At 44.8% G+C, this 26563-nt stretch overlaps 1 protein-coding gene across 1 annotated transcript in view; it reads left to right on the top strand.

Annotated features, from left to right (window-relative positions):
- Positions 1-26563, top strand: part of ZMAT4 (zinc finger matrin-type 4) — a 383151-nt gene that overhangs the window by 295912 nt on the left and 60676 nt on the right. Inside the window, exon 6 of the mRNA XM_040435654.1 lies at positions 20202-20298. Coding sequence (XP_040291588.1) covers positions 20202-20298 — 97 coding nt within the window. The remainder of the gene's footprint in view (positions 1-20201; positions 20299-26563) is intronic.

Here is a 26563-nt window from a genome sequence, read left to right on the forward strand (position 1 = left end):
TTAGTTTAGGGGTCAGACCAGACCAGAGTGTCTTTATCTGTTTAGAGGGTATGGGGTATTTGTTTGTTTCCCTATTTGTTTAGAGCACATGGTCTTAGATCTGTGCCTTGTTTAGGAGTCTGCATTTGTTAAAGGGTCTACTGTATATTAGATTAGGTGTCTAATCTGGTGTCCTTATTTATTTAGAGCACCCAGTCAAATATTTGTATTTGTTTATGGGTTCTGGTCTGGGGTCTGTATGTGTTTAGGGTTCTAGTCTGGAGTCTGTATTTGTTTAGGGGCTTTATGTCAGGCGGGTGGTGTGGGGTCTATATTTGTTTAGGGGTTCTAGTCTGGAGTCTGTATTTGTTTAGGGGCTTCATGTCAGGCGGGTGGTGTGGGGTCTATATTTGTTTAGGAGTTCTGGTCTAAGATCTGTATTTGTTTAGTGGTTCTGATCTGGGGTCTATAATTGTTTAAGGGTTATGATCTGGGGTCTGTATTTGTTTAGGGGTTATGGTTGGGGGTCTGTATTTGTTTAGTGGTTCTCATCTGGGGTCTACATTTGTTTAGGGGTTCTGATCTGTGGTCTATATTTGTTTAGTGGTTCTGATCTGGGGTCTATATTTCTTTAGGGGTTCTGGTCTGGGGTCTGTATTTGTTTAGGGGTTTTGGTCTGGGGTCTGTATGTGTTTAGGGGTTCTAGTCTGGAGTCTGTATTTGTTTAGGGGCTTTATGTCAGGCGGTTGTTGTGGGGTCTATATTTGTTTAGGAGTTCTGGTCTAAGATCTGCATTTGTTTAGGGGTTCTCATCTGCGGTCTATATTTGTTTAGTGGTTCTGATCTGGGGTCTATAATTGTTTAAGGGTTCTGATCTAGGGTCTGTATTTGTTTAGGGGTTATGGTTTGGGGTCTGTAATTGTTTAGTGGTTCTGATCTAGGGTCTATATTTGTTTAGGGGTTCTGATCTGTGGTCTATATTTGTTTAGGGGTTCTGGTCTGGGGTCTGTATTTGTTTAGGGGTTCTGGTCTGGGGTCTGTTTAGGGGCTTTATTTCAGACGGGTGGTGTGGGGTCTATAATTGTTTAGGAGTTCTGGTCTAAGATCTGTATTTGTTTAGGAGTTATGGTCTGTGGTCTATATTTGTTTAGTGGTTCTGATCTGGGGTCTATATTTGTTTAGGGGTTATGGTCTAAGATCTGTATTTGTTTATTGGTTCGGGTCTGGGGTCTGTATTGGTTTAGGGGTTCTGGTAAGGAGTCTGTATTTGTTTAGGGGCTCTATGTCAAGTGGATGGTCTAGGGTCTACATTTGTTTAGGAGTTCTGGTCAGGCGGGTGGTGTGGGGTCTATAATTGTTTAGGAGTTCTGGTCTAAGATCTGTATTTGTTTCTGAGTTATGGTCTGTGATCTATATTTGATTAGTGGTTCTAATCTGGGGTCTATATTTATTTAGTGGTTCTGATCCAGGGTCTATATTTGTTTAGGTGCCTGGTGTGGGGTGCCTTTTTTTTTTTTTTAGAGCTGGTCCTGGTCTAAGATCTGTATTTGTTTAGGGGTTCTGGTCTGGAGTCTGCATTTGTTTAAAGTGGTTGTCTCACTTCAGCAACTGCCATTTATCATGTATATAAAGGTAATACAAGGCATTTACTAATGTATTGTGATTGTCTATATTGTTTTCTTTGCTGGCTGGATTCATTTTTTCCATCACATTATACACTTCTCATTTCCATGGTTACGACCACGTTGTAATCCATCAGCGGTGGTCATGCTTGCACACTATAGGAAAAAGCACTGGCCTCTCTGGTGGACAGGACCATGGGAGTACACATAGGCTGGTCCTTATTTCTATAGTGTGCAAGCATGGCCACTACTGCTGGATTGCAGGGTGGGCATAACCATAGAAACAAGCAATGTATAATGTGATGGAAAAATAAATCAATCCAACAAAGGAGGCAATATGGACAATCACAATACATTAGTAAGTGCCTGGTATTAGTAACATAGTAACATAGTACATAAGGCCGAAAAAAGACATTTGTCCATCTAGTTCGGCCTGTTATCCTGCAAGTTGATCCAGAGGAAGGCAAAAAAAACCTGTGAGGTAGAAGCCAATTTTCCTCACTTTAGGGGAATAAAAAATTCCTTCCCGACTCCAATCAGGCATCAGAATATCTCCCTGGATCAACGACCCCTCTCTAGTAGCTTATTATTAACTTTGTCTACATGATAAATGCTATTTGATGAAGTGACACAACCCCTTTAAGGGTTTTGATCTGGGGATTGCATTTGTGTAGGGGCCCTGTATTAGTTTAGGTGTCTGCTGTGGGGTCCTTATATATTTAGAGCACCTGGTCTAATATCTGTATTGATTTTGGAGTTCTGGTCTGGGGTCTGTATATGTTTAGGTGCTCTGTATTAGTTTAAAGGAGTTATACGATTTCAGAACCATCCCCCCCATGTGCCGGGCCCCTCACAGGTAATATACTTACCCCGCTCCCTGCGTCGCTACTGGTCCCTGGCATATAAGCCCTGCCCCGAGAACGCCCCAGACCAGACCATTTTTCGGTCCAGGACAGCGAGATTTTGCCAGGAAGGTCTCTGAAAATCATGGACAGTCCCAACAAATTTGGGACAGTTGGCAGCTACGATATAGTGGTCTGATCTGGAGTCTGTATATGTTTAGGGGGTCTGGCCTATATTAATATAGAGATCTGATGAATGGGGTGATATGTAAACAGGTGAAAGATATGTTAAGGAATATTTGCACAGTGACCTTCACAACTTAATGCATCACTTCTCAGAATCTCCCAGGCATTTTGCACAACACACGAGGCAATAAAACTGCATGTATTATATATGCCTCAGATCAGCCCACAGACCCCCATCAGACCTCAGATCAGCCCACTCAGCCCCCATCAGACCCCCACTCAGCCCCCATCAGACCTCAGATCAGCCCAAAGACCCCCTCTCAGCCCCCATCAGTCCTCAGATCAGCCCAAAGACCCCCATCAGACCCCCACTCAGAACTCAGATCAGCCCACATACCCCCACTCAGCCCCCATCAGACCTCAGATCAGCCCAAAGACCCCCATCAGACCCCATTCAGACCTCAGATCAGCCCACAGACCCCCACTCAGCCCCCATCAGACCTCAGATCAGCCCAAAGACCCCCATCAGACCTCAGATCAGCCCAAAGACCCCCATCAGACCTCAGATCAGCCCAAAGACCCCCACTCAGCACCCATCGGAGTTCAGATCACCGGCAGCCCATAGAGTGATCGCCTACATACTTACCTGTTCTGCGCCGCAGCTCCTCTTCCTCTCTGGCAGCAGTCGCGCTTCCGTCTTCCCAACTGGCACTGCACTGTCACCTGACAGCATGCAGCGTCAGATCATAGTGCGCGCACTACGTCCTGACGCTGTACGCACTCAGGACAGTCAAGCGCCGGCTGGGGAGGGTAAGTATTAAAGGGGCCCACTGAGGAGCACTGGCCTGGATTAGGGTGTGCCCAGGGACACCCGGTTCACCCCCTGCGCACGCCTATGCTACCACTACTTGAGTTAAAAAAATGTCCGTACTTCCTTCAGATGCTGGAAAGTGTAACTCTTTCTTCTGGAGAACTTAAAGCGCCAACACTTCCCATGCATTCACCCTTACAGTGCGTGATTTCATTATGACTTTTCATTACCTGGATTCTTCCAGGATGGGGCAGAAAGGCGTGGAGGCGGCACTGCCAACATTGTGTGAGTTATAGCCACATTCAATAGGCAATAGGATGTGGAGAACAGGCAGACGGATCACATCCTGGAAAGACACTTGAAAAAGCTGAGCAACGGGGCAGTGTTTAAGGAGAGTAACGGGATGATCACCAAAGTTAATTAAGCGGACAGGCACTTTACCTTGAGACACGGTCACCAGGCTCTTGGCTGTCCGTATGAAGGGATGATTTTCAAAGGGAATAGGTTCCACTAGGGCTTGATAGTCCTGGCCCTGGATCCCCAACACAGCACGGCACCACAGGATGATCTGGGAATTTGGAGGCAGAATTACCGGCCGGTTATCCGGACAGTGCAAATTTCTCCTTTCTTGTTGGCGAACCTTTGCTGAGCACAAAGCACACTAATAGTCTTTTGAATAACCCTTCTGGAAGCAGGTGAGGCTGAAGATATAGTTTGATTCAATGCTTCAAGCACTTCGGAGTAGCAATTTTTTAGAACGTTAGTCCCTAAGATCACAGGGTGTCCTCCTTTATCTCCCGCTTGTACCACAATCACGCCTTGCTGTGGCAGGGTGGCTTCTCCCACCTGAAGGGTAGGTTCCCAATACCCATGCACTTTCAATGGCTTACCGTTGCTGGCAATAATATCTAGCCAGGACTCTGGTGGCTGGGTGAGGAGACTTGGATCCCAGAACTTGTCAAAGGCAGGCCGTTGAATGGTGGTGACCTGTGACCCAGTGTCCAACAGGGCTTCAAAGGGTATCCCGTTGATACATATATTGACTTTTGAACGGGATCCTACATACTTAGGCATCCAGCTTGGATCCTTTGGACCTACTGTTCTACCTCCCGAGGGGCGGTCCTCTGCCTCAGGGGTTGCCCGTTTAACTGCCAGCACATTGATTCGGTATGTCCATATTTCTTGCAGTGGTGGCAGACAGGCTGTTTTCTACTCCTGGGCCTGTACCTCGGTCACCCATCAGGCTCTTTTGGGTATACGTCTCCATATGCAGGTGGGAGCCTTGGAGGAAAAGGACCTTCATCTTCTAGTAACAATGGTCTCTCCCATTCCTCTATCTTTTTGCACACCTTCTCCAGACTTAGAGTAAGATGGTTCACTTGCTCCATGAGGGCTGCCACTACATCTGTGACTGGAGCTTGGGTGGCCTGACTGACCCCTGCAGACCCCACATTAACAGTCTTTGGCTGACAAGCCTGGGGTTCATAGGAGGCTGCTGGCCCTGGAGCAGGGTTCTGGCCTAATATACTGATGGCCAATTCCTTAAAGTCCAGAAATGCACAGTGGGGGTGTTGAGCTGACAACATGCGTAGCTGGCCCTTTAAATGCTCATTACTTACGCCCGCAATGAATTGCTCTCTAAGAGTCCGGTCCTGGTCCTCAGCTTCTTTGGGATCCACTTGGACTACAGCTCTCAATGTCTCTTGTAAGGACAGGGCAAAATCGCGGAGCGACTCTCCAGGCTGCTGCTTTCTGCTGAAGAAACGCATTTTAACTTCTGACACCGTTCTGGCCTCAAATGTGGTGCCCAAGCGATCAAAGATCTGTTCCAGGCTACTTTTCTCAGAGCGGGGCCACGACATGACTTCCCTGCGGGCGGCCCCTTCCAACTGAGCTAGGAGGATCTCCATTTGCTGTTCGGCATTTATGGGATAAAGCCGGAACAAGGCCAGTATCTGCTCCCTAAAGTCCTTTAACTTGTGGGCTTCCCCTGAATAACGTGGGAACCAGGGGGACCCAAAATAATACGGCATAGTTAGCGGCATTAGGCTTGGCGGTGCCGCGGCGGCAGGGGCCCTAGGGTCGGCTGGGGATACTCCAGAAGGCACGACTGGGGCCACCTGTCCGATTTCCTCCGGTGTAGACATGGTGTTGCTAGGTGGGTATGGCCCTTTAAATGTAGCGGAGCGGACCGGAGCGGCAATGGTAGTAACTTTTTTTTTTTTTTCCAGAAAAGTCTTTGGCTACTAACGGGAGTCCCTCCTGTACCCTGGCAGGGGTTGGGAAGATTCCGGTAAGGTGATCGGGGGAGCCAGCAAAAGTTTTAAGTCGGTACTCACTCCGGTGGTGCTCGCTCCAAGTCTCGCGAGATGCGTGGCTACGGGCGTCGGACGTCCTGCGTACAGCGTCAGCAGGTGGGCGCGGCCTCTCGTAGCTCCGGGACTCAGGTAGGCGGCACCTTTTCCTCCAGACAGGGCGGCGTTCTTCCTCCTCGCCGGCTGGGTGATGACTCCGCCTGGTTCTTTTCGCGCCAAAGTCCTTTTTTTCGCGCCAAACAGCTCACCGGGCGCACTCGCAATCCACCTCAGGTTTAAGTGGCAAAATGGCTGTCTATTCACTGACAGCAAGCGGTGACTCAAATAAGCAGCAAACAGTCCAGAAAACACTATCTTCACACCGCTAATTATGACAGTTCTTTGGCTCAGCAGTTTTGAATAAAACAATAGGGCTTGGTCACTTTAAGGCAATCTTTAGCACACAGTTGTATATCCGCAATGGCGCAGGAATGTCCGTTATCCTGTTCGTGACGCCAATTTATGCAGCACGCCAGACCTGCAGGGTATAGCGAAGCGAGGTCACGGTTATGGGCAATCGAGGGTTGCTCACTGTATTGGAGAACCCTGGGCAGGCATGCGGCAGTGAAGGAGAGGTAGACACAGTTCCTCTGGGGCACACTCTGTATGTAGGGACCAGGCCTGATGGTGGATGAGGTGCCCTGGATGTTACAGGTATTTTGAGTGCCTGGGGCAAGGTCCCTTTTGGATTAGTGACGCCAGTGCCTGTAACGGTGGCACACCGATTTATAGTTGGAATAACTGAGGTACACAGATGGTATAGTGAACCAAACGTTGCTTTACTGAACAGTCCAACTTTGTACATACAGATGTTAACACAGTCCTTTAGATCACAGCTTTACAAGCAGGCTTACTCCACAAGATGGCAGGTATTAATTATGCAAGATACTCAGAGGGTAAATCCACAATGCACTCAGAATCAGGTTGTACCTTCTCCTCAGAAATAGCGTACACTGTCCTTTTCTAGAACTCCTGTCTGGTTTCAATCCCAAGGCCCGGATGCCTAAATGGTGGCTTAAATCCTTGGTATATATATATCTTCCTCTCGTATTAAATCCTTGCTTTGCTTCCTATATAGCATCTGCCCAACAGTGTTACTTATCTTTGCTGGTAAGATCTTGACTGTGGGTTTCTCCCAGGAGGTTCTGTCCTGCAACTGGGGTGTCTCTACTGAGCTAATCCTAGCCTCAGGAGCTTCAGGTGGACGAAGTAACTCCTCTAGTCCCCTGGAATGAACTACCACTCCCCTGTCTGGGCCTTCCTATATATATCTAGGGCTCTCTAGCTCCCTCTAACGTCTGGGAGGCTAAACTACACCCTGACAGGCCTGACACCCAGCTAACACAGGGAAATGCATACACATAACATTAAAGGTAATAAAGACACATTAACCCCTTTTGTGCAGTGCCCACCTTTATCTAGTGGGACACTACAATTGTGTATGCAGCTCTTGTATGGGGCTACAGAAGATGGGCCTACAAATAGTTTACATTTTAGGTGCAAAATTGGATTTATTGAACACATAAGAGGAAAATAACTCTGAATGATGACGTTACGGATACAGTGCCACCACGGGCCGTTATATAGTGTTTACTATGCAGGTTGTATACGGTGACAGATGCTGTTTCAGTCCATTCCAGCTCATTCTCTATGCCATCTCCACCACGAGAAGCCCGGTGCGCCGCATATGTGTTATTACTGTGCGATAGGGAGGAGACGGATGCTCGCTGTGATAGTTGGCAAGCCACGAGGGGAGGCAGAGTAATTGTAATATAGTCCAATTACTGCACAAACAGTCAATGTAAATGTCATGTTCTGCATGCAGTGAAACGCGGAGGAAATACAGATGAGGGCACCCTGCAAATCCATGCTGCCCTGGCTTCTCGCTTTTACACATCATACCTCCCGTGATAGCCGCACATTGCCCCATAAACCCTGTATAATGCCCTCTATCCCAGCAGTTATGCCCTTCAATGATCTCATTGCTAGCCATAGTGCCCTCTCCTGTGACCTCTGAGTTTGGGGACGACAGGCTTTACATCACTCTAGCTTACGCTTGACATTGTGCATGGTGACCTTAGGCTCGTGCGCAGCTGCTTGACCGTGGAAACACATTTTATGAAGACATTCTGTAGGTACAACAGATAGGAGGTCATTTGTCAGCCCAACCCACAGTACTACCAATGTTTGTGCACAGAGATTTCATGACCTTGTGCTTGATTTTATGCACCTGTCTGCAATGGGCATATCTGAAACATTTGCATTTAAGAGGAGTGTCCACATGCTTTTGGCCATATAGTCAGTGGTGTACCTACCCTAGAGGCAAGCCACAAAATTGCTATGGAGTTCTGGGGAGGAGAGATAGGGCTGGCCGGTGCTAAACTGCTCCACCTGCTCCCAACATATATTCATTGTAATTTCCAGCAGCCACCACTAGGGGAAGCTCAGTGCAAAAAAAAAATATATATATGATTTACAGCTTCTATTGATCTCAATGTTAAAGGGGTTCTCCAGGATTTACATGACTTATCCTTAGAATCAATATGAAATTGGTGAGGCTCCGACTCCTGGCACCCTCGCTGATCAACTGTTTTTAGGAAGCTGCTGCATTCACCGGAGCTCCAGTGAGCGTTGTGGACTCCTAGCAGCTTACCAAGCACTAGGCAGCAGCTGTGATTGGTTTTGCAGCTCAATCCTATTCACTTGTATGGGGCTGAGCTGCGCCTAGGCCACGTGACTGATGAACGTGACGTCACTGGCCTAGGAAGAGGCCTAGGCGCTCATGGAATGCCGCGGCCTCTTCGTACAGCTGATTGGCAGGGTTCCCAGGAATTGGACCCTCGCCGGTCTCATATTGATGACCTATCTTGAGAATAGGCCATCAACATGTAAATCCCGAGAAAATCCCTTTAAACTGTATAAATTCCTGTGCATTGAGCTCCCCCTAGTGGTTTCTCCAGGCAACCAGTTTTATAATATACTATGTGAAGGGAAGCAGGAGATTTATCAGTGCATTTATGCCAGTACCATATTTACGAAGCACCTGTTCAACTTTTTCCGACATAAAATCGGAGGGTTTTTTTATTCAAATTTTTTGTATCATTTAAACACTCCCAGGAAATGCATCATTTCTACTTAAAGGGGTTATCCCACTTCACCTTTTCATACTTACTTGCTGCCACCGCGCCGTTCACTTCCTGGATTCTGGCTGGGGACGGGCTTCATCTTGATTGAAGTCTTCTCCTGGCCGGGCCGCGCGCTGGACTGAACGCGCACGCTGCCTTGCATGCGCCATGTGACTTATTTCTGGCCAGTATAGTACAGAGCCGGCGTGCGCGTTCGCAACTCTGTACTATTCTGGCTGGGAAGAAGTCACCGTCGCGCATGCGCGGCAGCGTGCGCGTTCAGGACAGCGAGCAGCCCGGCCGGGAGAAAAGAAGGAGTCTTCTGAGCAAGCGCGACCATCGGGATTCTGGAGAAGAGCGGTGGCCGTAACCAGGGGAGACCGAGTCACAACAATAAGGTAAGTGGGGATGAATTTTCTCCTAAACAGTGGGAATTTGTTAATCAAGTATATTTACAAAAATGATCACTGTCAAATCATTAACAGTGATCATTATGATGGGATAACCCCTTTAATAAAAAAAATAGTAAATTTGTAAAAAAAAACGGGTAATAATGCATTTCCTGGGAGTGTTTAACGTGTGTGTGTGTATATATATATATTTATATATATATATATATATATATATATATACTGTATTTGTAAGAATCATTTCCTCCAGGCACCTTCTGATGGGCTAGTAAGGGGTTAAGCAGATGACTGTGCTGATGCCTTGCAGATATGCTAATAAGACTGATATAATCGTGTTGTACGAAGACAAAGCAGATCACATATTCTAACGCGCTCGCTGACACTGCGCCATAAAGTCATCATGCATGTGGGAATAGCTGATGGCGTTCAAATTTGTAATCTACATTACTGTGGCCAAACAGCTCCAAATGATCCCGTGCGCTTCAGGGAATATTGGATACATTTATTAACCAGAGCATGTCGTTTGGTGCTTGTTAATTGAATTACAACCGCACTGACAGATCTGCTGGCATCTCGTCATCCTCCGCCTTCACGAGCTGGTAGATTCAGAAGGAAGAATACAAAACACAAAAAGTTGATATTTCGATTTTATGCTCTGTGCACGATGCCCTTATATTACACATACGTAACAATGTACTGTACAAACTTACAATGTAATATCTTGCAAAACATAAAGCCCTCCTATTTATACAGAGCATGCCCCGATCCTGAGGACTAGTGCATCCCACGCGATTATATGAATACAGGGTCCAGACCCCTAAACTAATACAGAGCAGATCCTCTAAATAAATGCAGACCCCCTACTAATCCAGAACGCAGACCGGACTCTGTAGATACTTACTGCTCTTCACTCCTGACGCTTGCTGTCTTATTTTAACCTAAAGTCCATGGCAGATAACTTCCTGATGCTGGCTCCGGTGGTCTGATTATGGACTGCTGGCAGGCACCAGGTTGAAGACAGAGGGCACCAGGAAGACTTGCCTGCTCTTCAGAGAAAACACAAATTTGATGATCTTAAATTGTTGTGTGAACCCATCTGTCAACGACAAGGTGACCTCATACCGTTGGGACCCTACACTAAACAGACTCACCTCTCTCTGGCCTAGGTCTCCAAACTGAACTCAGGGCAGGTAGGATCCAGCTAACGACAAGGTGACCTCATACAGTTGGGACCCTACGCAGACTCCCTAAGAATCCAGAACTCAGACCAGAGTCTGTAGATACTCACTGCTCTTCTTCACTCCTGACGCTTGCTGTCTTATTTTATCCTGAAGTCAATGGCAGATAACTTCCTGATGCTGGCCTTAGTGGTCTGATTATGGACTCCTGGAAGGCACCAGGACTGAAGACAGAGGGCACCAGGAAGACTTGCCTGCTCTTTAAAGAAAACACTTACAAGTTTGGGGATCTTAAATTGTTGTGTGAACCCATATGTCAACGACAAGGTGACCTCATACAGTTGGGACCCTACACTAAACAGACTCACCTCTCTCTGGCCTAGGCCTCCAAACGGAACTCAGGGCAGGTAGGATCCAGCTACATCCTGGTCTAATTCTAACATTACAAAAGGCATACAGAGAATATGTCACAAAGGCACCATACAGCGGCCAATGGAATAGCTCAGTTATTGTTTACCCAGGCACAGCCACTGGTCCGTACACATGTTTGTGCCCGGTATTGAAGATCAGATGGAATGGGGCAGAGGTACAGGACTAGGCTCATCCACTTGTATGAAGGAGTCACTGTGCTTAGATATTGAGAGGGGCACAGCACTCACTTCAAACTGATGGTCAATGGGGGTCATTTCCCACACCAATCACATATTGATATTCTATTCTTAGGATCAATGTTTTTTTCCCCTTGAAAACGACTTTAATTACTATTATACCTCATACTTGCCTATTCTACCAGAATGCCTGAGAAAAGGGAAGATCTCCTGAATTCTTATGAAATCAGGCAAATCTTTTGGGTGCTGCATTTTTTAGACTCCCCCAATTCTTGCGCTCTTCATCATTCCCACCTGCCATTCACTTGCCCCAGTGTGAGGACGGTGTCTGTGGTAGTGGCCGGGAGTGAATGAGGTGAGTGTCTGTATGTCTGGTCTGGGGTCTGGTCTAAAGAAATGAGGGGTCTGGTTTAGGGTCTGTATAAATGGGGAGGTCTAGTTTGAGGTCTGAATAAATTAGGGGAGTCTGGTCTGAGGCCTAGTGAAATGAAGGGTCTCTATTAATGAGGGGTCTATTCTGAGTCTGGTTTGAGGTCTGTATAAATAAGGTTTGGTCTGGAGACCGTATAAAAGGAGGTTCTAGTCTGAGGTCTTTAGAAATGAAGGATCTGGTCTGAGGTTTGTAGAAATTATGGGTCTGGTCTGAGGTCTGTCTAATTAGAGGGTCTGCTCTGTGGTCTGTACAGAGCGCTGCTAGTCTAAGGTATTAGGGTGTCTGTATTATAGGGATCTATGCAGTGGACCAAGATATATTTTTCGTTCCTTTAAGAAAAATTTCCAACGGATCCTGACCAGAAACAACAGTCATGTCCCCCTCCCCCATGATGTTCTGCTCTTCTGTCACCCACAATAGACTTGCACAGTGTTCAATATCAGCAGCCACTCTAATGCTACAACAACTCTCTCTCCGTGTAATAGACAGCCAAAGAGTGACAAGAAAAGTAATGTCCTTGACATGTTCCGTGATTTATACAGCGCGCAGCGCGTGCGATGGCTGCACGTCACTTATTATTGGAAGACAAAATGACAGCTTTGAGAAATGGGGGGAAGAGACCCACGGTACGCAATCAATCTTGGACCATAGTTTGATGGCTGGCATTTATGTATTCTTCTGTCTCTCTCTATAGTGTTGATGACACTGCCATGTTCATTAGGGATGCCTTTATTGTATCCCTCAGAAACAGGCTGCAGGATTGCCTTCTTCAGCTTCCCACTTCCAGCCGTAGTGTGGATCCTTTAATAACTGTCTCTGATATCAATACTGTCAATCAAAATATGACCATAATATAGTCTTTGCTGGTCTGCATGCACTTACTATTGCCACCACAAGGGGTCGCTCACATGAGTGTAGTTTTGTAGTATTCATCTTTCCCTGCTTTAGGGATCGGCAACCGATTCATGTAAGGTAATGTCAAGGCATTGGCATCAGGCAGTCCTTTGCAGATGTCAGAACCCACTGGGCTTGTGAGGCATAAGGTGATCATGGTAAGGGTGGGTTCGCATTTGCGTTATAAGTTCCGTTATAACAGATTTATAACGGAATTTTAGGACGGTATGCAAAACGGAAACCTTTAAGAGGCATTCCGTTTTGCTCCGTCCTAATACATGTCTAATGGTTCAGTTTTTTCCCCCGTTGTTCATGACGGAAAAAAAAATCCTGCAAAGTCCTGCATGTATTGTCCCTGCTCGTGTACCTTGCCGAACAGCAAGAATCGCAGTAAGCAGCCTATGTGGTCCACCACATGAGTGTATAAGGCAGGCTTTTTGGGAGAAATAATGCCGGCTAAGAATTTTTCAGCAAGGCTGAGCACATGCCATTAGCTTCCTAAAGGCAGCAACTAAATGGTACAGCAGCAACTCGGGCAGGTGGGAATAAAGCTTGCACGCTGTCGGACTGCTGGACACTAGCGTTGTTTCCTGGCCACGCATTCCGTTATCAAAGGTTGACGAATGAGCAGAAAAGGTGGAGTCTGAGCTGGAGACAAGGAAAGGGATAAAGACCTATATCCTGTTTTAATTGAATTGAACAAGTCCCAAAATTTTTTTTCAATTCCAACTGTGTGGAAATAGAATTCACAGAAACAGACAAATGAGGCCTTGCGCTCAATTTCTCTTTAATACACATAGGTAGATTGCTGCTATACCTTGTGTCTAGTAGAAGTCACATATATTTGCTGGTTTACTTACATTTAACAATGCCAAAAAACATTAAATTGCCTTTGTAAACTGAAAATACATAAATGGATGAATGAGGCGTGACGCTCAATTTCAACTTAACACACACAGGTGGGTTGCTGCCACCCCATGGGTATTGCTGTAGTAATCATGTATGTATGCTGCTTTAATTAAATTGAAAGCACCCCCCTAAAGAATTTTTTTTATTGCGACCGCGTGGAAACTAAAAATACGTAAATGGACGATTGTGACGTGATGTTCAATTTCAAATAATACACACAGGAAGATTGCTGCCACATAATGGGCATTGCTATATATATATATATATATATATATATATATATATATACACTACTCAAAAAAATAAAGGGAACACTTAAACAACACAATGTAACTCCAAGTCAATCACACTTCTGTGAAATCAAACTGTCCACTTAGGAAGCAACACTGAGTGACAATCAATTTCACATGCTGTTGTGCAAATGGGATAGACAACAGGTGGAAATTATAGGCAATTAGCAAGACACCCCCAATAAAGAAGTGGTTCTGCAGGTGGTAACCACAGACCACTTCTCAGTTCCTATGCTTCCTGGCTGATGTTTTGGTCACTTTTGAATGCTGGCGGTGCTTTCACTCTAGTGGTAGCATAAGACGGAGTCTACAACCCACACAAGTGGCTCAGGTAGTGCAGCTTATCCAGGATGGCACATCAATGCGAGCTGTGGCAAGAAGGTTTGCTGTGTCTGTCAGCGTAGTGTCCAGAACATGGAGGCGCTACCAGGAGGCAGGCCAGTACATCAGGAGACGTGGCGGAGGCCGTAGGAGGGCAACAACCCAGCAGCAGGACTGCTACCTCCGCCTTTGTGCAAGGAGGAACAGGAGGAGCACTGCCAGAGCCCTGCAAAATGACCTCCAGCAGGCCACAAATGTGCATGTGTCTGCTCAAACGGTTAGAAACAGACTCCATGAGGGTGATATGAGGGCCCGACGTCCACAGGTGGGGGTTGTGCTTACAGCCCAACACCGTGCAGGACGTTTGGCATTTGCCAAAGAACACCAAGATTGGCAAATTTGCCACTGGCGCCCTGTGCTCTTCACAGATGAAAGCAGGTTCCCACTGAGCACATGTGACAGGCGTGACAGAGTCTGGAGACGCCGTGGAGAACGTTCTGCTGCCTGCAACATCCTCCAGCATGACCGGTTTGGCATTGGGTCAGTAATGGTGTGGGGTGGCATTTCTTTGGGGGGCCGCACAGCCCTCCATGTGCTCGCCAGAGGTAGCCTGACTGCCATTAGGTACCAAGATGAGATCCTCAGACCCCTTGTGAGACCATATGCTGGTGCGGTTGGCCCTGTGTTCCTCCTAATGCAAGACAATGCTAGACCTCATGTGGCTGGAGTGTGTCAGCAGTTCCTGCAAGACGAAGGCATTGATGCTATGGACTGGCCCGCCCGTTCCCCAGACCTGAATCCAATTGAGCACATCTGGGACATCATGTCTCGCTCTGTCCACCAACGTCACGTTGCACCACAGACTGTCCAGGAGTTGGCAGATGCTTTAGTCCAGGTCTGGGAGGAGATACCTCAGGAGACCGTCCGCCACCTCATCAGGAGCATGCACAGGCGTTGTAGGGAGGTCATACAGGCACGTGGAGGCCACACACACTACTGAGCCTCATTTTGACTTGTTTTAAGGACATTACATCAAAGTTGGATCAGCCTGTAGTGTGTTTTTCCACTTTAATTTTGAGTGTGACTCCAAATCCAGACCTCCATTGGTTGAAAAATTTGATTTCCATTTTTTAATTTTTGTGTGATTTTGTTGTCAGCACATTCAACTATGTAAAGAACAAAGTATTTCAGAAGAATATTTTATTAACTCAGATCTAGGATGTGTTATTTTTGTGTTCCCTTTATTTTTTTGAGCAGTGTATATATATATACACTTCTTAAAGGGATTCTGTCACCAAGTTTTAGGTTATAGAGCTGCGGACATGCACGGCTAGATCGCCGCTAGCATGTCCGCAATGTGTGCTTCCTTTTTTTTCTTTAAAAAATAATTTTTGGAGATATGTAAATTTGTCTTTCGGCACCGTTAGATAGTCTCGCGATGCGCAGTGCCGGTATAGTGTTCCTTCCCTGTGCTGGCATCAGCCTCAGGGAAGGAACTGCGCATGTGCGAGCTCGCGCATCGCGAGATTACGGCTATCTATCAATGATTAAAGGAGGAGATTCGGAGGACATAGGCGGTGCTGGGCTCCTTCACAGGCGGGCGTGGCTGGGCACCAGGAAGGCTCGTACAACCCCTTGGTCACCTTACAAGACTAATTTACATATCTCTAAAATCCTTTTTTAAAGAAAATAAAAGCACACAGCCCTATAGGACCGGTATATTGCGAACATGCTAGCGGCGATCTAGCTGTGCATGTCTGTATCTCTATAGCCCAAAACTTGGTGACAGAATCCCTTTAATTGTATTTTGAACCCCACAAAAGAAAGTATTTCTGTGAAAATGGGGAAGCAAAATAAAAAAGCTCTTCCTTTCAGGTAGTTGCTTTTGAGGTGCACCTGCCCTTCTGATAGTGGCACAGGTCCTGTCTGCTCTCTCCCTGTCTGTCAGCTACGCTGCTTGTCTCTAATGTACACAACACACACAATTCTACTTCTTTGGAATTCTAGGCTTTCCCTTCACTCTCCCTGGCAGTAGAATACAAGCTTGATTGATTTAGGACTCTCCCTGACTCCCTAAGATCGATTTCCTGGCAGACACTGTCACATACAGTACAGACCAAAGTTTGGACACTTCTCATTCAAAGAGTTTTCTTTATTTTCATGACTATGAGAATTGTAGATTCACACTGAAGGCATCAAAACTATGAATTAACACATGTGGAATTATATACATAACAAACAAGTGTGAAACAACTGAAAATATGTCCTATTCTAGGTTCTTCAAAGTAGCCACCTTTTGATTTGATTACTGCTTTGCACACTCTTGGCATTCTCTTGATGAGCTTCAAGAGGTAGTCCCCTGAAATGGTTTTCACTTCACAGGTGTGCCCTGTCAGGTTTAATAAGTGGGATTTCTTGCCTTATAAATGGGGTTGGGACCATCAGTTGCGTTGAGGAGAAGTCAGGTGGATACACAGCTGATAGTCCTACTGAATAGACTGTTAGAATTTGTATTATGGCAAGAAAAAAGCAGCTAAGTAAAAAAAAACGAGTGGCCATGATTACTTTAAGAAATGAAGGTCAGTCAGTTAGCCGAAAAATTGGGAAAACTTTGAAAGTAAGGGCTATTTGACCATGAAGGAGAGTGATGGGGTGCTGCGCCAGATGACCTGGCCTCCACAGTCACCGGACCTGAACCCAATCGAGATGGTTTGGGGTGAGCTGGACCGCAGAGTGAAGGCAAAAGGGCCAACAAGTGCTAAGCATCTCTGGACACTCCTTCAAGACTGTTGGAAGACCATTTCAGGGGACTACCTCTTGAAGCTCGTCAAGAGAATGCCAAGAGTGTGTAAAGCAGTAATCAAAGCAAAAGGTGGCTACTTCGAAGAACCTAGAATATGACATATTTTCAGTTGTTTCACACTTGTTTGTTATGTATATAATTCCACATGTGTTAATTCATAGTTTTGATGCCTTCATAGTCATGAAAATAAAGAAAACTCTTTGAATGAGAAGGTGTGCCCAAACTTTTGGCCTGTACTGTACAACCACCCTCATTCACAGCCCGGCACAGAATGGTATTCTGCTTGTTCTGCTAGGTCACCTTCCTGCCTGCTGCAGCACTGATTGGCTCATCTAGGCTGTCTGTCAGCCTGGTAGCCAATCAAGTTAAACCCCCTCCGACTTCCACTCAGGGTCAAGTGAGATCCCTTCTCCTTCCTCTCTAGTGCTTTTTTCCCACCAACATGTACACTAAAATGGCACTATACACCATTTTAGTGGATTCATCCAAAACAAACCCGGAAAGATTCAGGTTCGCCTGCCTGTCGGAAAAATATCAAAGTTCGGACTGAACCCGGTTCAGTCCGAACTGGTTACTTTCCACCAACCTGAATGGCAATTTGACAAATTACTCATGATAGCTTATATTTGGGATTTATTCTCTTACATTTGTTTAAAAGATGTGTTTTTCTATGATTAGAGACAGCGATACTGTTGCTAATAGCTTGTATCGGTGCAGTATCAGACACAGCCTATGGGCAAGGGTGGCGCTATTCTTGCAATCTAAGCAAGGGTCTTTCTTCTAATCATGGGCAACTCTGTTCATTTCTGCACTTCCTTTGTGGTGAAAATGACTTATATTGCCAGCGGTGACCCCTGACACCAAGTTATCTATATAGCATCTTCAGTAGCAATAACATTAAAGGGGTTGCAAGGGCAGAATTTTTTTCTTTAGCTAAAAAACTCAGGGAAGGACTTAAAATTAAAAATAATCACCATACCGATCCTCTGCCGCTCCTGTTCTATTGCTTCCTGTTGGTGACTACTTCCTGATCCCTCTTTACATAGAAATGTGACTAGGAGTAGTCACATTTCCTGTGTCAAGAAGTTTAGATCAGTGGGGAACCCAGGAATTGTCAGAACAGGAATGGCGGGGCATGTTTTTTTTTTTAAAGCCATTATGTCCTTTTTTTCTTTCTTTTTTTTTCCATCTGGACAACCCCTTTTAAAATATAGTAGTATAACACAGTATAGATACAGAAATGTGGCGTTTTCCATTTGCCACAGCTCATGGGGTTGTCAGTATTTCTTATGTTTGTACAGAACTGAAGGTAAGGGCTCATGTACACGACCGTATGTATTTTGCTGTCCGCAAAAAATATGGATTACGTCCGTGTGCATTCCGTATTTTGCGGAACGGAACATCTGACCCCTAATAGAACAGTCCTATCCTTGTCCGTAATGTGGACCATAATAGGACATGTTTTATTTTTTTGCGGAATGGACATATGGACACACAGAAACAGAATGCACACAGAGTAATTTGCGTTTTTCTTTTTTTTGCGGACCTGTTAAAATGAATGGTCCGCTGACGGTCCTCGATAAAAAAACGGACACGGAAAGAAAATACGTTCATGTTCATGAGCCCTAATTCTGTGAGTACAGAAATGTAAGTAGTCATCATCAGCAGCTGACCCACGTGTTGACTAATTTAGCTCTGCTATACCTGTATAATAGAAAGAGCAAATGCATTAATAACCCACGTGTTAATTGAGCTGATTAGATCAAATGTTTACATCTTATTGGGAATGTTTGTTTTATTTGCACATGTTACATTTGGTCTCGGATACAAGTCCACATTAAATATCCAGAGAATCGTGGAACCAGGTGCCTCGGCATGCTCTGCAGTTATCGGCACATTTAATGCGCCCTTGTCTAGACTGGGCTTGGAATTTAAATATTTATAACCTACAAAAACGAGAGACTGTAATATAAATGATAATGTTAAGAGCAAAATGCCTGTAAACAAAAAAATCCCAATAATGAGGTGAAAACAACATCAATTTTGATAAGTTTCAACCTTTTAATGATTTACAACCTATTTATATATAAAGCTGAGTTTTCAAAAAAAGTCTGTGCTTCTTTGTACAATCATGACTGTGAAGGAATATATGTTTTTTTTTTCGGCTTCCCTAATATCTTTTTCAGCCTAATCATTCCCCTCTTCAGCTGCACAGCTAGATTCATTTCTCTCACAAGGGAGAAATAAAAACTCACCTTCTCCCTGGCTGTGATGCTCTCCGCTGTGATTGGATCACGGCACAGCCAGGGAGAAGGAGACGCCCATTGAGAAACAGGGCAGTCTCCTCCTCCCTGTACCGATGCTCCGTATTAACACACTGAGCGGGAAAACTGCAGTGGGGCACAGCGGGGAACGATATTTGAAAAAGACAGGCAGGGCAAGGAAAGGTATTTAATTAAACTAAAAAAAAAACTGAAAGGTCCTCTTTAAAGAGCAGCTGTCAGCAAGATCAACTCTATTAAACCAAACATAATGTCTGACAGGATTTATCCTTCTGATTAAAGGCATACCATAGTTATGCAGATAGATGGCATCAACCTGGGGGGAAAATCCATATGCAAATGAGCACTTAAGTGCACCCTTGTTCCTATTGCTTCCTCTGTCAGCCCCTCCCTCCCCTTCTTGGTTGACAAGTACTAGGTTCCACCACAGTCATCTCACCTGGTCCTGTCAATCAAGAAGAGGTTGAAGCTGGCAGAGAAAGCAGGAGGAGCATAGGTGCACAGAGTGGCTTGGGCCCACCCTCAGTGCCCTTAACTTCTCATTTGCATAAAAGAATGTTTTCTCCAGAATGAAGCAACCGATCTGCTCCTAATCAGCAGGAGCAACCCTACCAAGCATTGCCCCTGATTTAATCCTGCTGACGAATTTAAAATTAGGCATTCACTATTCCTTCCATTAGAAGATGATCACGATGACAAGTTGTGATCACATGGCAACATTCACTAAATTTTACAAAAAAAATATAAATTATGGTAAGCCTAATTCCAGTTCAGTTACCTTTGCAGAAATCCTTCTTGTAGTTATGTGTCCTTTCAATGGGCTCTGTGTGTTGCAATGGTTTCTGTTGCCTAGCAACCACCTAATTTCTACCAGGGTGACCACTGTTTCCGTATTACTGACGTAGTCACTGGATGTTCTGATTGCTATTAGTGAGACTCATGCTATGAAGACTTGTTCCAACCGCTATATAGAGGCTTCTTTTTCATGCTGTGTACTGTAGACTTAGACTTTTTATTGCATGCAGTATCCAACTTTTTAACTTTTGATATTACAAAATGTCACCCCGGTAGACAGTTCAGACTCCACGGTGAGCTATTTGCCAGATGGTTGTGTCTTTGATCTTAGCTTTTTCGATTTTCTTGTGTCTCTCCAGCTTTACGGAGCAGCTACACCTGTAACACCTGCAACATGGTCCTCAATTCAGTGGAGCAGTATCATGCACACCTGAAGGGCGCACGGCACCAGAACAAGTAAGTGAGAACCCCATTTATCTAAAAGACTGTGCGGGAGGTTTCGCAAAAACTGGTGCAAAGTAAAAGGAAGGAATCGTCTATAACAGGGATGGCCAACCAGCTGTTGTAAAACTACAACTCCCACCATGCCCTGCTGTAGGCTGAAAGCTGTAGGCAGTGTGGGCATGCTGGGAGTTGTAGTTTTGCAACAGCTGGAGAGCCTCAGGTTGGCCATCCCTGGTCTATAACAACTAATTGACGAAGTGGAATTCAATCCGAATTTCAAGAAAAATTTGATTCGCACCGAATCTGAATTTCCTCACGCTTCATGGTAAAAAAATCACATTGTTTCCTAAAATGCTTCCTGCACGTGTGAGGACATGGAGCAAGGAGCTCTGGGAACGAGGGATCACCCACAATGCTATGCATGCAGCCAATCAGCAGCCAGCCAGCCCTGTGATGTCACAGCCCTATAAATAGCCTCAGCCATCTTGGATTCAGCCATTTTCCAGCGTGCTTAGTGCAGGGAGAGACATCAGCAGGCGCCAGGGACAGTGCTAGGAAAGACTTTAAAACTTTTATTTTGCTGTATAGAAGTTCAGGGAAAGGATAGAGAGGAATCATTCCACAGCATTTATGTAGAACAGGGTCCAATAGGGGAGGTTACAGACTGGGTAATAGGAACAATCCTATTACACCTTGCTGCACTGACTAGGGACGCAAATTGCCATTATACAGCTCTGTAATTCCAGCAAACCGTTCTTGTTATTTGGATGCAAGTGCTGTATGATACAGCCATTAACAGGGTTTATTACAAGGAAATATTTCTACGTCTTATTTGCCCTTCTGCGGGGCAGTTATATGTTCTAAAGCATTTGGCTTGTATTAGTGGGAAAAAAAGGCTTATGAGCGTGGTAAAGTGCGAAAATTACAGCCCTTTTTGTCCTGTATTAGTGGCAAAATAAAAATATATTTGCCGTTCAGCGGTGCAGTTACTGTATATGTTCTAAATCCCTTTTTTGCGTGTATTAGTGGCACAAAAAAAGTATTTGCCCATTGTGTGGTGAAGTGAGAAAATTACAGACTTTTTTGGGGTGTTTTTAATTTCGTTTTTATTTATTTATCTGATCTAACAGTATGTCAGACAGAGAAGTCCTAAATGTTTCTGGTGCAGGCACAGGTCGCAGCAGAGTAAGGGGCTGTGGCAGCAGGAGTCGCAGCGAGAGGCCTGAGCTCCCGGTGTCATCTAGTGGTCGTGTCTTGACCAGCAACCCAGCGGTTCTTGAATGGTTGACTCGGTCATCTCTGTTTTGGATCCACTCCTGTTTGTTTTTGGCTTTAGCAATACTGATGGATCACTGACCAAATGCTGACCGAGTGAAGGCAGATGCTCCACAGACAGGATCTGTTTTTTGTGGGTTATTGTTCTGACGGATCAGAGGAAGGGCAAAATAATCAGTGACTTCAACACAAACTTACTGCTGACACCCTCTCCATTCTGTCGGGGGGCTCTACTTGTATAAGCGTTTAATAGAACAGGTTCTGTAGACATCTTTGTGGAATCAGCTGACGACGGTGTAAAAGGAGTGCGCTTCTTCTTGACGCTAACATTGACCTGTAAGGCTGAGTTCACACTTGAGTTATTTGGTCAGTTTTGGCCCCATGACTGCCCAAATAAGTGAAGTGTGCAGTGATTCTAAGAGCGACGCCTGTCATATGCATGTCATACTGACTCACAGTATTATTTCACTACCACAGCAGACTCCCTATGCGTGTTACTGCAAGGCACAGTATTCTACACCACCATAAAGGCTCTCTGCAGCCAGGAAATAGCCATTTTTTTAACACAATTTGCCGCAAATAATTTCGGATCGAACCAAATTGTTTCGAAAAATTTGGCGAACCGGCCGAATCGAATTATAGAGAAATTCACTAATCTCTAATAACAATCAATCATTTTCAAAGTAGCCTTTGTACCATGAGATATGGAATGTGAATGCGTTATGTTCTACAGCATAGCTATGGCGGTGCACAGGTAGAATTTGCTCCCATACCTAGTGCCTGAGAAGGTCCCTTATACACAAGCAAATGGTGCATGATAAATGTGGGCCTGCTAATAATTTTGCATTGGGTCCTGGAGCTTTAAACTATTCTCTGCTTCAATTTCACTAAATGATCTTCTTATGGAGGCACCAGACACCCATTGGTCTCCTCAAGGATCAGTCTGGTCTGCATTAGACTGACATTGAGCTGTTATTGGGCAGGTCATACCATTCTTGTTGCTTGTGCAACGTGTCGTCCCCCAGGGCCTATCGTGTTCTAGGTTTATAGGATGCAGAGTGGTGTGGTGCGGCCTTAATAGTATCTGTGTGTCACGGTGCTCCTAGCTGGATACAGTCGCTCCCCAGGGTTTATTGCGAAGCAATAAAAGGTATGAGTAATGGTGGAGATGGAGAATAAATCCCGTCTAGACCTTTATAAAGTTCAACGCCTTTACTTGAGTAAACTTGAATCCAGACAATATTCAGGCTTTCTCTTGGTTCCAGCAGGCTTTGGCATACATTGGAAGGCAAACTTGAGTACTCTGCTTTCTCTCTCTGCTGTGCTAAACTTAGCTTTAGTCTGGTCGTTGGACTTTAGGGCTGTTCTGGTACCTTTGGAGTGGGATGCCTTTGGCTGTTGACCCCCTAGCAATATCCTGTCTGTAAATCAGTAAGGAGTCAGGGTGCTCTATGAGCTGCTTCCTTCTGGAGAGACTCCTGGTGCAGGAGGGGGAACTTTCCCCTCACTGCCACATCTTGGCACATCTTTTAAGCTCCGCTGTCTAGACCAGACTGGAATAAACTAGAACCACGACCCCTCCCTTTGGTAGGAAACAGGACTGGTCCACTTCTGCCCAAAAGGGTGAGAATGGAATGGTAAGTTCTATTCTATCTAAAGATCTCTCTCTCTGCCAGATACACACCGCCACCTGCTGGACAACCAGGAACATTACATGAACATAACAGTTTCAGAGCAATATTATCAATGCACAATGTGAAGTACCGGGAATAAATACAAGGATGACATTATTGTTAGCAATTAAAGACAGTAAAAGGGTGAAGAAATGGTAATACCACCCTGGGGTATTACACTTGTAAATCCCTTGCCCATTTAAATTAGCTATGTATAAGGAAAAGGACACAAAGGGCACTTTTATATGGATTGAGGATTAGGAGAATTATTTGGGGTAAACATTCATACAAAAGCCCGTTCCTGATAAACTCACCAAGTAAAGGTGCCGATCACATGCTGAATTTGGCTTCCTGTGCCACCTAAACAAGCATCTGACTGCAGCCCTTCGCCCTGTGTAAGCATGGATGTGCTGTTGACAAACAATGAATCTGTATGGAGATGAATGATCATAGTAGTGGTCAGTCATCCTATTCACTGCCCTGTACCTCTTTCTTTGTAAATTTACCCTAGGCTGATACCCAGATCAATGATTGTCAACGAACCGTTAATTTTCAATTATTGCCAGCTAGTTCATTTACATGTAGCAATCATCGGGGATTAATGATCATTACTGCGATTGTTCGTCCCCATACACATTCATTGTTTGTCGACAGCACATCCCTGATTAGAATGTGCTGCTGTAAATTGATGATTTTATGTGATATAAAATATGCAGTTCCTTAAGGAATGACTTTTGTCGGGGAGTCGACAGCACCTTTACATGGGACAATTATTACCCCTATCCTTAGCCGTGTACAAGGGCCCCTCGCTAGGTCTACGTAGAACAATAGTGTTGAGCGAAGCAAAGCATTCAAAGCAGAATTCTGTCTGAAGAGAAAGGTCCATAGAGATAGGTATTAAATAGAGTTGGTTCCCGTCTGGATTGAGGTCACCTTGCCGTGGTGGGTGGGCACAGATATTTTTGCTCATAGTATATTTGTTAATAACCTCATGTTTATTTATCATATCAAATGGGGTATCAGTTTTTGTATAGATTTTGCATTTGGTGCCTTGTGAGTGCTTTTAAGTTCTTTTTTTTTCTAGCACAATGTTACAGTCATACACGCTTGGAGTACAGGGAAAATTTTCCATTAACGATCCGGGTGACTGATTGTGATTTTTCCCATTATCGTTAATGTGAACCCCGAGCCTAAGCATAATATGGAAATAATAAGGATCTGCAAAGGGAAACAGAGACTTGCATGCTATTATAGCAAATCACAATCCACATATAAAGCGTTTATCACAAAGCCTAATACACGTCTCCGTGCAGAGTTTTATTTAAAGAGATAAAAACCATAATGGGATTCCTTACAACTTGATGTCTTCCTAAATACCAAACTCCTTACACAATGAGGAGCAGAACATTCAGGAAATTACATTTACTTGGATGCGCACTATTGGCGAATGTGAACAGATCATCCCTGAGGTCACTTACCCTAGACTTTTCCAGGTCATTTTAAAGGACTGATGACATCACACATGCCAACAGTCCTGATTTTGTGTGACCTCAAAAGGACACGGATAATGCAAACCTGCCTTAAAACTGGCTTTTGGGGCATTCTTGGGACAGGGCTTAACATCCCAGTGTTTGCCCATGGATGGCATATTACTAGGAAATACCATCAATCTGTGATCAGAGGTGACATGACTGTCAATCTCTAGAATGGTGCCAGGGAAGCGACGTAGCACTTTATCTTCATCTTTTTTCAACATGGGTGGCCATTGACTACAATGCTATATAGTATTAAAAGGTGTGTACTCTTTTGCAATCATTTTTTATTGCACCAATGCATTTGCAAATAGTCTTTATCAACAATCTGTTTAGTGTCTACAGCTGCTATGCAGACTTAGCGTCTCCATGGTAACAGACAACAAACGCTGGGTAGTCTCATCCTGCCGTTACTCTGCTTAACTGAAGGGGAGGAGATGGAAGGAGCAACTCATGACTGCATAAGACTACACAGGGTTTGTTTGTAGTCTGTAGCCATGGAGACACATTGGGGCAAATTTACTATTAAAATGCGCCATATTATTTTTTTTGCACATTTTTCACCAAAAAACTGGCGTACATGTTTTGCATCACATTTACCAACTGCTTTACTCACTTTTCTAAACTTTGTACGCCTCTTCTGACAAGCAGGCACGGCTCCACAAGAAAGGGTGTGGCTTTGTGGTAAGGGGCCTGGGCTCTATGCACCTCTGCACCCCAAGATTTTGGTGCATTTTTGAAGTAGATTGACACTGACTTAGAGGTAGTGTAAACCATTCAAGAACCGCTAGGTTGCTGGTCAAGACACGACCACTTTTTTTTTTTGCATCCAGACAAATGTTTTGGGCTTTTTGTCGCACACAGAAAATTTTGACGTATGGACAGAATTCCAGTGTAAATCTGGCACAGGATTTGCGATACTCCAAATTTATAAAAGTCCATGTGCCAGAATGGTAAATTTGTGTAATATTAAGACTGTGACAGTGCAAAGGGTGACACTATTAGTAATTTTGCCCCATTGACTGTTTGCAAAGTTGCTTTTTTTTTTTTCATTTATGGAACAGCAATGGTTGTCTACACACCCTTAAGCTTAAAGGCTATGGAAACCTTCGGAGGATATTTTATTTATTTATTTATTAATGATTGCATTTTACTCATCTTGGCCTAAAAATATTTTTTCAATTTGCCTTTTTCTTTTAAATTTTCAGCAATTTTTGTGATAGATTCGGTTTAAAATCTTTCTATTGGCAGACTGTCTCTTCTAAGTCCTGTCAGCTGACTGCTCATGTGAAGTTTTATCTGTGATCTCCTGATCTAATAATCATTCATTATAGCTAAACTCTTATCAGACTGATAAGAATATGGTTCCTATTACACCTGCAGATGAGACAGGCAATTGACGGGATGGAAGCTCTCCTTCCCGACAATTAACTGATCGCTAGAGGAGGAGACCGCTGCTATTACATGCCACAATCTCCTCCGCAGTATGAGGAGAAGCGATCCCTAATGCCATGGTTCGTCTCCATACTGGATAACTGTTTGCCAGCAGCAGATCATGATTACAAGACACGATCTGCTGCCGGCAAACATGGATTTTTAACCCTGCTAAAAGTTTCTGATTACCCAATGAATGAGCGTTTGAGAGGAGCCCGGTGACGTCACCGTCAGCCTCAGTAATTATTCTGAGCGCATGGAGGGGCGGTAACTAGGCAGCAATACACCACGCTAAGCTACGCCCCTCTGGTCCGGTGACGTCACCGGGCAGGGCGCATTCTTAGCAAGGCAGGAGGTGTTTAG

Source organism: Bufo bufo, chromosome 6 (genome assembly GCF_905171765.1).
Source record: "Bufo bufo chromosome 6, aBufBuf1.1, whole genome shotgun sequence".
In the NCBI taxonomy this organism is placed as follows: Eukaryota; Metazoa; Chordata; class Amphibia; order Anura; family Bufonidae; genus Bufo; species Bufo bufo.